Source organism: Anguilla anguilla, chromosome 4, assembly GCF_013347855.1.
Source record: "Anguilla anguilla isolate fAngAng1 chromosome 4, fAngAng1.pri, whole genome shotgun sequence".
In the NCBI taxonomy this organism is placed as follows: Eukaryota; Metazoa; Chordata; class Actinopteri; order Anguilliformes; family Anguillidae; genus Anguilla; species Anguilla anguilla.
Window position 1 is genome coordinate 29,547,402 of NC_049204.1, and position 12,130 is coordinate 29,559,531.

General features: G+C 41.2%; 1 protein-coding gene across 3 annotated transcripts in view; it reads right to left on the minus strand.

Annotated features, from left to right (window-relative positions):
- pde4dip (phosphodiesterase 4D interacting protein) overlaps positions 1–12,130 on the minus strand; it is a 74,094-nt gene that overhangs the window by 44,341 nt on the left and 17,623 nt on the right. For all 3 annotated transcript variants that reach the window (XM_035412941.1, XM_035412942.1, XM_035412940.1), the window contains exon 4: positions 4,368–4,478. In XM_035412941.1, coding sequence (XP_035268832.1) covers positions 4,368–4,478 — 111 coding nt within the window. The remainder of the gene's footprint in view (positions 1–4,367; positions 4,479–12,130) is intronic.

Consider the following 12,130-nt stretch of genomic DNA (forward strand, 5'->3'; position numbering starts at 1 on the left):
AAGGACATACTTTGAAGCAATTCTTGCAGAATGCATGAACTGGCAACTGCGCAAACAGTTTTAAAAAATACACTAACAACAACCCCACAGTATTCTGTTTCTCAGGGTTTGGTTGACAGGATTTTGTCCACACCTCAAACCCTGAGCATGCATAAACCCCTTGCCCTTTCTGATATAACAAGATATCCCAATATCAATTTCCATTTCTGTCCTCTTACAGGCTATTTGGTCTGTTCTTTAACTTGTGAGATTTTGAATTATGCCCTCAATATTACAATTTACAGAGGGAGAGAATATGTCATTCTTGGTGGAAAAATACAGAAAAGAAAGAAAATCAAATAACTGCATAAATAATTTGTAGAGACTGCTTGTGATTATATGTATCAAGAACATGCTTCAAGACAGAATTGATTACAGATAGATAGATTTTAACATTGGGGAAAAAAAATCTCAAAAGGCACTTAAGAAATAAATCACTGTGCAACCTGCACCATACACCTAAATTTCGCTAAAAACATTTCATTTTCTTCATAGGGAAAACAGGGGAGATGTTTTACATTTCAAATACTAACACAAGGCCACCAATACTCATTCTTTTTTTGATCTGCCACAGAGTGTGTGCACCATTAGTACATAAAAATTTCTCAGGTGCCTTGTCCTCCCTTTTTAAAGTCCTCGGAGCCTTTCTCCGCACCCTGCAGGGAGGACACATGTGCCTATAGCTTTATTCGTTAATAAGGGATGGGGGTTCTGTACTGCAGGGTGTCACTTAACACCGGAGCGGAACATCTTTCACTCGTGTCATCACTTTTATATTTAGCCGGCTGGAATGTAGGCCAGGACTCCCAGGGCTGCAGACCATGGCAGCTGAGGCCTGTAATTTCACCTTGTTTACCTGCGCCAACAGACATCTGCGTCAGTGACCGATTTCAAATTGATCTTTTGACCGCAGTGGTCCAAACACAGCTCAGCCTCGGTGGGCTGCTTCCACAACTGAGGGAGCTGTGCAAACATTTATGTCCCAGTACAACACATCAGAGGACATGGTGAGACTGAGCTGTGTTTTCCTGTGACACTGAGATTCCACGGAACTTTCTGCCAAATCTGTGTTGCCATGGGTGTTTTGTGTACACGTGTACACAGCTCACTCGCACAAACAGCTGCTCTTTACGTCAAACCCGACCACTCCAGTGTCCCTTCGTCCAGCACGTTACCTGACCCTAATTCACATTCTTTCAACCTGACTGCTCTGCAGCCAGAATTCAATCAACATTTGTTCTTAACTTTGACTTAAATAAATGTGTTACTTTTTCCCAATGCAAACACTTCCTTCCATAAATATCATTCATTCCTGTTTGTGCACTCTTCATGCAAACGGCTGTCTGTGCAATATTTTGTGTTGCTACATTTAACATGATAGAGCTATTTGATCGAATTTACTCAGGGAAAATTTTATAAACATTTATGAAACATTGACTTGCAGTGCCAGCATGCACGTACAATCAAATGAATCACAATTTGCATGGGAAATATATATATAAATTGAGGTATAGCTCACTTCTCATATCTGAGCTGTACAAAGCTGCACACTGAGAAATAATGTCATTTGAAATAAATAAAAAAACTTTTGGGAAATATCATAAACATAAATTTAATATAATTTTCACATTTAGTGCAAAATAAATGACCCAAAAAGATTTATTGTGAAACATGCCAAATACCAATGCCAAAACAAATGAATGTTCGGGAGTTGAGAACAACACATAAAATAGTGTAATAAATCAAGATATTTGGCCACATTATGGAGATGACTGCCAATATTTATTTTCATTAAGAGAGCAGACCAGAGAAGACCAGAAATATCTAGGTACAGCCTTCAAATACCACATTACAAAAAATTAAAAGCACACACCTAACATTTAAATAAAAAGAACATTTGGCACCACTCTAAATTCCTGGAGCTTAAAAAAGGACAAGATCTGGCCACCTGTCGTATATACCCCTTCGCCCACAGCAACTGAGACACTTTTAACTTGCCCACGATGGAAACTAAGCCTGATTGGCTGGATCTTCACAGATGCCTGGGTGTAACCACTCCACTACAGAGAGGTGTCAGTGATACTGTACTGCACACTGCACATACACACAAAGATCCACAGGCACTGAGATCCACACTGACCCAGCCAGAGGGGGTTTGATCAATGACAATAATCGCAAATTAAGGTCAATGTGCAACCCCCTCCTCTCCCCCATTCCAGTCAAATTAGCGGGCATGGCATTTTTTTATAGCCCAGACAAAGATACTCACAAGGTCAACCATAAAAATAGTTTGCTTGCCAGTGAGATGGGGCAGTATTATTTTCATTAACATTATTCAGTTAACCCGCATTGTCTGCATTGTGTAATTCTATTTCATGATGCCAGATGTGAAAAAGTAAAAAATACTACATTATGCATTTCAGAAAAACATTACTTGTTAAATTGAGAACTAGCAATTATAAGGTTCTATCATTGGATAATAAAGTGTTGAGATGTCAAGCTTTACAATTTTTGAGTCTCATTTCATAGCATCGTGTTGTATTTCATCTACATTAGCTTTAACATGTTTAAAATATTTTTCTTTATTTCCAATCACAGGACAACAAAAGGTTTAAGCCTCACTGAAAATTACAAGAAAAAAAGGTTGTAATTACGTTATGCACACACATGCATATTAATGCTGACCCTCACCCCCTTCCCCCACAGTGTCAATATAGGCAGTCATTTGTTCATGTATTTTTATCTACTCTAAACAGAAAGGGGAAAAGAAGCATGCTCTCTGTGTTTTCTGCACTCTGTGTATTCCCCAAGGTGTTGGACATATCAAGAACTCACTGTCTATGTCCATGATTGTATTCTTTCAACAGGTAAAAGGTGCATAACCTAAGGCAACCTAAGGAAGACATGTGGGAGGGGTCTGGGCATGGTCCTATTAGAAGGTCCTTGAGTTATGAACGTAAAGGTCATTGAATCAAATATCTTAATACGGTTAATGGGTTTAATGGCACTAACTATATGAAACGAGTATGAATTAAGTGTCTCTGATCCACTGTGTTAGTTGGAATTTTCCAACGCTAAAAATGGATGGCATCCATGGACAGCAGCTGCATATAAGCCACCTTCATCGCTTTAGCATAGACATACAGTTTCCCCACAATTCATTGTGGTTTGCAAATAAATTTGGAGCTGGATTTACATTTGACAGGCTCCACAACGATACTGGCAAAACATGCAAAAGTGATCTCCTATGTACTTTGATGAAACGAAATCAAAGGCTCTCTTGAAATGCAAATGTTTTCAGTTGCTCTGGAAAAAAAGGAGATGCGTGCAATCCACGTGTCTGCAGACTCTCTTCTGATAATAAAAAATCACTTCACAGAGCGCTCATTTCTTTTGAGGCATCTCAGAAAACCTGCAGTACTCACTTATATCGTGTGCAAACACACCTCTGGATTTCATGTGTCATACATTGGTAAGTCCATGAGATTCTGTTTATTACAGGAGGAACACACGCACAAACTTGGAAAGAATAATGAGGAAAATTCTCGCACATAGAAAAAAGTGTTGTGCAAAACAGTTTACATCCAATTTGATAAATGTAGGAAATGTAGCATTAAATAAATAATCAGTTAACAATATCAGAAAAAACTTTGGGGTCGGAGAACCTCACGGCATTACTGGACGCTTTGGACAAAGTTTCTTATAGAAGACAGCTAAGTTTAATATGCACACATCGGAAATCAGCCATCCACATGAGCTAATATCACCTACAAAGAGAAACTGATCCAACCTACTGTAGCACAGACTGTGACATAAGTGTGGTCTATCAACACACAAGAAAAAAATAAAAGCTGTGCAGAAGAAACGCTTCCTAAAAATGATATGGAATAAAATAAAATAAAAACTAATCAGTGCAGCCCAATCTTCATATTGTCAGGTTGTCAGATAAGATGTCCATGATAAACATCTCTCAATCAGCATGTCAGGGATCAGCACACACACACACAAACACACACACATGCATACACACATACAAACAAGCACACACATGCATACACACACACACACACACACACACACACACACACAAACAATCACACAGGTGAAAAATTCATGTTAAGAGAGTAAAAGTCCGGCACAGTATATTGTTCCAAATTAGCAAAAATCCTCAGCCAGGAGGTGGAAATAATTAGTGAAATCATCTTGATACGTGCATGGGAGGAAGATAAATATGGCAGGACTTCTACTTTCTGAACCCTATGCTTCCCACCTCTGCACTCACGCAGAGCCTCAGGACACAGCCAGCTCCTCCATGCTCCGTTACTCACCCTCTTGTACACATCATCTCTGGCGTGCTCGTGCTTCTGCTGGATCCTCTCCTCCAGGAAGTAGATGCGGAGCTTGAGGCTGAAGTTCTCCTTCTTCAGGTCATTGAGGTGCTGCGATAGAGTGCGGTAACAGTTAGACATCACAGGTCCTTCCAGGGGGCATCTTGGAGGCCCCCTCAGTCCCGCAGCATAGCAGCACAGGCAAATTCAATGAAACAAAACAAATCAAAAACAAAAACAAAGAGCAAGAAGTTGCCTAAGCCTATGACAACATCAGAAAACACGGTAGTCTGAAGTGACGCATGACACAGATGGCTTGGGCCCCTTCTACTCAGAGTTCAGCCCCCTCTCTCTCGATGGTCTGCTCTCTGCTGGGTGGGAAGGGGGGGGGGGGGGGGGCTGGTTCCTTTTTTTAGTTTAGGAAGGTATCTAAAGAATTCGCTGGCCGGCAGGAGTGTAGTCTAAGGGATAGCAGGCGCAAGTGGTGTGTAAGCTGATCCCTGTCCACGATCGGGAGAGAGCGAGTGAAAGAGGAAAGGGAGGGAGAGAGGGAGGGAAGAGGCCAATGCAGGAGGCAACTGCTGCTCTTTCCCCACAGATCCGCCCAGGGGCTGGTAAACACAGCTGCTCCTCAGAGGAGCCCAGAGGCTCTGGTAGGTGTAACAGGAGACTGGACACTAGGACCTCACTGCACTGATCTTTGGGTTTAAGACTAGCACAGGGACATATGGGAGACACAGGTGAGACCAGGCCACATCCAAAGCCCAGTAAGCCATTCAGGGCCTAGCCCCCCAATCAGGGCCCAGTAACCCATCTAAGGCCCAGTCACTAATCAGCTCACTTGGTGAAAAATCTCATTGCAATTCTCCAAAAGCACTCTTAACATAGGGCCAATGTTTCCAATGAACCATCTTTACAGTAGCTCACAAAAAATATAAAGTAACAATAACAATAACAGCTATTTTAAAATACCAGGAGGACCACCAGGAATTAAGAGAAATTAGAAATACAATAAACACAATTGATACTGTTTCAGTTCATCAGAAGGACCTCTCTCGCTGAATACCATCTTGACCATTACATAACACAGAAGTTTGCACTATAAAACTACAGAGGTTTTAGTACAGCTGCTGCATGCAGTAATCTTGCAAAAACAGCCCAGGAATTCCTTAGAAGCAAAGTCCCTGAGCTGCAGTTAAAAAGGAATAATTCAGACACTAAAAGTGCTCAGTGCAGGTATTCAATGACATTCCAGTGTTGTATGACTTCACAGAGCCAAAATGGCCCCAGTGTTAATATGGCACTAGTCTCAGAACCCAGAGAGTCAGATCTCAAGAGATCCTGCCTTACCGTACAGGAACAAAACTTCCTGTAGCAGTGACAGGCACACCAGGAATGAGTGAGATTTGGAAAAGATGATTCAGAGTACTTTCTGGTTTGAATCACTGCATTCAATTTAGAACCACCATTGCTGAGCTGATGTGATTGGTTAGACAATATGTCCTAAAAATTGGGTGGGATTATCACAGTAAACTATCACAGTTTTCCCCCCCCAAAGTTTACAAAAGAGAGGTGAAAGTATGGCATGCAAATAATCTAAGTTTCCCCTGGAGTAATATTCACCATCATTGCAGAGCTATAAAACACACTCTAGAGCCCCTGACCTCACAGATGTGGGAGACTGAAACTGAAACTGCAGCATTGCTCCACACCAACAATGTGCTCAGCAGGCAAGTCAAACTGTTTATACCAGTACTACTGAAATATGTCAAATTACATTAGAGACAACAAAGAACAAATAAATACTTCACGGTCTTATTGCTTACAGTCTTGCAGGTCAGAAAGTCATCCTCAAAGCCCAAACATTTTCATAGTTATTTATTCACAACTGATATACCATCTAAACTATTTAAAAACACAGAGAGATGCCGCTGTGTTTAAAACAAAAAGACGCAGATGTTAAATTCTGGAAAGATTAATCAGAGGAGGGCAGTGTTACTCCACAAACTGAGACGCTGAGTTGTCTGTGGAAACAGGAGACAGCGGGAACACGTCTCTGGCTCCGGCTATTTTTAAGGAGGCGTCCGGGCTTTCCTGTAAATCCCGACCCGAGTTCTGGAATTACAGATCAGAGACACTCTCACGCGAGAGACAGCGTCACATGGCTGAGTTGAGGCTGAGTGTGAGACAGACGGCACTCGTGGCTGTAATGCGCCGCTCTGCGCGGCTAACGGCCGTCTCTATCGCCAGACGGTAAATGTAAAATGCCACTGCAGCGCTGAGGTGCATCACTGACAGCAGGGCTATACTGCTCTCAGATCGTGAACGTCTCACTCATATTGGCTCAAAGGCAGGTTTTTAATGCAACAAATCCACAAACTTTTAGCTCGCTTGGTTTAGTCTATGCTTTTGTCACACCGGCAATTTAAGTCCCACAAGCTATTCCAGACTCTGCCACTGATATAGAGTGGCAAGCGAGCTGCACTTCGAATAACGTCTGCTCTATCAGGGGACGATCGTTTTCTGTGTATGACAGACAGGTGAAGTAAGAGTAAAAACCACAAAGGTTTCACTTACAGTGAATAACCTGTTTCCTGCCATTCAGTAAAATTCATGAATGAAAAGGAAAGCAGAATGATGTGACTTTGTACTACTGGCCTTCTGGATTCAATCAGGAGAGAAATGCTTGAGAAAATTTGTACAAAGCCTTGATTAAATAAATACGGCTGCTTGGAATGTCTTTTCCATTTTCCCATTCCATTTGCTTCTGAGTGCACCCCTGCACTGCTGAGAGGGGGAGCTGTGGATAAAGACGGCTTGGCTTTCCCTCAACAGTTGGAGTAGGCTTGATTTAGGAGACGCAACAACGTCTGCCTCGTACCTCGCTCTCCGCCTTGACCTATAAGTGTGTACTGTGTAGGGCCACCAGTTGGTCTTATTTTCTCACGTGAAGGCCTACTTCGGTCCTCTGCCAACAAGAGGTCGATAGCCATTTTATCAAGCCGCATATCAAACTGTTACCCTGACTGCACCTCACCAACTACCTTGCTAAATACCGCTAATTAAGCACAATGACAGACAGTAATGTTCAAAAGCAACACTCACATGTTAAATTCAGCCCGATTACTAAGGACTGTGGATATGCAGCAATACTTTGAAATGTTCCCAATAAAAATGAGAAGAGTTAAATAATAGAGTCAAATAATACAGTCCGTTGCTTAACAGTCTTCTCTGATTGAAAATGCTTGGTGAAAAAATGTCCACATCTTTCTGCATCGACAGAATTGGTTAAAACGGACAAGTGTCATTTTGCCTTTTGAGTAAGATTGTAAAAATTTCACCCGGTGACATTGCAGAGTTGGTTTCATGTGCGAATGAGCTGTGATTACCCAGAGCAGATTTCTACTTTTAAAACCTGCAATTGAGTTTAATGGGACGGGTTGCCATGTTTAGTCTGCATACTTGCTTGGGATCAAAAATCCTGACAGCCTTAAGAAATCGGTAAGGCGGTTGATAGAAACCTGGCTTGTTTTCTGAGTTGATCAGGGTTGTAATATGTTGTGAGTATCTCTACAACTTCAACGAAAGTTTTGACAAAATGCTCAACTTCTCTCAACATACGGATCACATACTGGCACCTCAGCCTTGACAGCACTGTTCCAGTGCTGTCGACACAAAAACCACTGGGAAGATCAACGCATAATTCCAACTTAAATATTCCATTACAGCTCGTTTGGAAAAATACAGTTCTCTTTATTGTGAAATTTAACTGCACAGTACGTGTTACCAGACCTGGAAAAAAGATTACTAGTTTTCTGTATGACACACTTTCATTGGAAATAACAATTTCACATTGAAAATAATTTGCTGTCCATTATTACATTATATTTATATTACACTTTAGGCATTCAGCAGGCTTATCTAGAGAAATTTACACAGCCCGTATTATTTTACATACAATCCATGTGCACAGTTGGGTATTCACTGATATCATATTCTTTGGGATAAAAGCAAGATCCATTCCAAGAAATGTCTCTGAAACAATGGAAAATCAATTACTGTGCTGAGAGAGAGAACATCCACTCCAGCCAGCATTCATACACTTCCCAAAGTACACTTAAGATGCTGTGCATTTACAGGCTCAGCCTTGTGCACTGTATCTTTCTTATGTTACTCTGGCATGGATCCAGTCAGTGCAGGAAATCTTCACTGTTACAATAAATACATTTTTGCTAACTGTTTTAAAATGGTACTCAGATGTGAATGAATAGGGATGCTGTACACAGGAATCTATTTTTACAATTAATAATTATCCAGTGACATACATAAGTAAGTATAGCCAAAGTTTCCTCACCCTAATCATTTCTAAAGAGCACAGAAAATAATTTTTGATAAAAAAAATATTACAATTAGATTGATAAAAAAATGTTTCTGTATTTGTCAAAAGACAATTGGAAACAAAACATCCTGAAGCTAGGAACATTTGCTCAACTGGATAGGAGATAATTATTGAAGAAATTGAATAATTCTCTACAATCTGTTTCTTTAAATTATTTTACTGAGCATTGTTATCTGCTACTGAAAACTTATATTAATTGATTAGAATTCTGAAACACAGATGTCTTCAATAATTCTCTGCAACTTCGTTTGTAACATTGTCTAATCTTCTACAACATCCTATATGTTAAAATATAGCATTTTTACTCAACCCTATTTAAAGGCACAAATGAGTCGTAACCAAGGAGCGCAGAACAAGCATGTCAAGATCTAGGAAGCAAGTCCATGGAAATGTCAAGAAACAGACAATTAAGTCCCAAATGACTTTGCATGCCCTTGAGAAATGACCTAACAGTACTGTACAAGAAAAAGCCATGTGAGTCGGATACAGAAACAAACTTGGAAAAAGAGAAACAAGTAAGAAACTAAGTTCCACTACGTTCTGCAGAACACCATGCATTGTACAGAAATCTACATTATATACATAGATTAATGAAAACAATGTAATAGAAGGGTGTCTTCACATACATTTATAAACTTATCAGGTGTTTGTGGATTCTGGAGTAATGCCAAGGTATTCATTTTGCCTTGGATGGATAATAAAAGCAGACCAATGCCATTCAGCACAATGCCATATGGTACATCCTTATGCCTAACATAAGCTGAGTCCTGTGCTCTGTCTGCATACAGAATTCAGGAGAAGCGCTTAAAATTTTGGCCCACACGTATGGTATAAATGTCAAAGTATGAAAATCAAATTTGATCATTCATTTTAACATTTTTATTCTTTCCCATCTTAATATTATTAGAACAAAACAACACTGTACAGCCTATAGTAATTAAATAAAAGTGGTGTAGAATTCTGCCTGACGAGCAAAACTACCAGAGCGCCACATTCGTTCACTGCTTAAATCAACCACAGGATTCACAACCATAGTTTTCTCAGGGTATGTGTCCCAGCCAGTCTAAATATTATGATACGTCAATGTTTCGTGCCCTGACCTTTTCAATGTATTAGAGAGAATGGAGTCTTCAAAAAGTATCCTTGTCAAATACTGCAGTGACCAGAAGGCAGAATCTAGACATCTAAAGGGGTGGAAATCTAGGTTGAGAGATGTTTTGACCTAAATGGACTAAGTTAACCCCAATACTGCACAGGTTTACCCGGATATAGCCTGGCTACTTTCAAGTCATCTAGAAAACTTTCACTTTTCAACCAAATGTAGTCTTCACCTGAACACCTAGATGGCATTTCACCAACTTTTAACAACAAATATGTTCATTGGGACAGACTACTAAGGATATAAAATGACAAATATCAGCTTGGGAAGATGTTTTTGTCACTATGAAGATTCAGTATATAGTTCAGAAGGACAAACACTAGGAGTCTTCAGCTTGCCAGTCACCAGAGATTTCTGGATACCAGTGCAGTCTTCGCTTTGCCTGTCAGTTACTGTAAAAGACTGTAACTATAGTGACTGTATCTATAGTAAACAGTTATTTCCGACACTTTTTTCCCTGAATTCTGTTCCTCTCCCTCAGCAGGCTGCGCTATACCTTCCTCTCCTCTCTCAGCCCAAATCATTTCCAGATGAGGGTTTGTACTGGGTGCCAATGGCGTGTGGACCTGGTGCAGTGTGGGCTTGCTTGCTCTGCCAGGCTCTTGTCAGGAACTTTTCCACCAGGCTGGCCAGCATCACTGTGGTCGCCGCCAACAGCACATCCAAACCCCCACTCCAGAACAACCAGAAGAACAACATCAGATTTACCCCTCATCTCTACAGTGGAACACTGAAGCAAGAGAAAACAAAATTCTGAATTTGCGTGACACAACTTCTGGTATGTTGATAGCCGAGGGTTTGGTTGCATGTGCTGTTGTCGGAAACATTAAAAAAACTTCAAAAAAGTACAGTAAAACTGAACGAGAAAGCGTAATAAAGCCAAGGACAGCATACAGTGAGGCTCATTTTTAGTAATATGAGTCACCCCTTTCACTGACAGATAACTTACAGACGTTTGTGCTGCTGTACATACATCAAGGGGCAGCTGACAGTTTAAATGCAGAGGTTGGGGAAAAATGAAGATAACAGATTACTGATGGAATTTCTAACACCAGTGATAGATGATCGATTCACTGCAGACTTGCTTCTTAATGATTACAGGCTGCTTCAGCCAGCAGCTCCAGGGAAACGGCCATCCTAGTGGGTCTGCTTTCCTTGGATAGCTTTCTTCCTCCTTTCATCTACCTCTTTCTCCTAATTTAAAGGTACAGACTCCTTATTATCTCTCTTCTGACTTGCTTGGTATAACCTAAGCCAGGGATACTCTAATATGGCCCTCGAGGCCGGTAGTGCTGCTGGTTTACTTTCCTACCTGATAGTTAATATTAATTGATAAATTAATGCCTTAATTGATCAGAGATTTAACTCATCTGGTGTCCCATGATTAAATCAAGTCCTGATTAGAAGGGAAGAATGAAAACCACCAGTACCCTGACTTAAGCAATGACCCTAATGTGTGTGTGTGTGTGTGTGATGTCATCAATCATGGTGACTGTTTCACTACGGTTTAACAGTACATTTATTTTATGAAGTATTCTGAATTAATAATATTTTAACACCGATTGCAACAATTATGGCCGATTCACTGTTTGCAGTGAAATGATGGCTTGTATTTCCCTGAGACATTAGCCCTCACGGCTAGTGTAACTGCTAATTCATCTTTCTCTGTACCTATCACAGGGTGAATGACATCACGGACACAGTTAACTTCTGAGAAAGCGCTCATGGCCCAGATCTGAGGAGCCCGCCCCAGTCTGCGATATTTTACCCCGGATTAAGGAGCACCCCTGGCTGGCTGTGACTGATGGAGCTGTGGCAGAGCTCCAGTCAGAGCTGGCCTGTGAGTCTCCCCTGTGTCCTTACCAGCCCTCTGTGTGTCACCACCCCAATCAGAGGGAGAGACAGGTCTGTGAGCTCAGCACCAAGCCAGCACTCTCTCCCAACCCCCCTCCCTCTCCCAATCCCAATCCCCATCCCTCTCCCTCTCCCCCTCCCTGTCCCTCTCTTTCCATTTCTCTTTCATCAGAGGACAGAGATGAGAGGTGTTATCTTGGCCCCGGGAGAGGCGCCACTCACCACCGTGAAGGAGAGTCCACAGGCCTGTCCCCAGCTTTAATTACTACCCTTAATCCATATCAGTGCCTATTACATCATGTGCTTTTTTAAAAGCGCAGTCCCTGTGCTTTGAATGTGCATCTGTCTTTA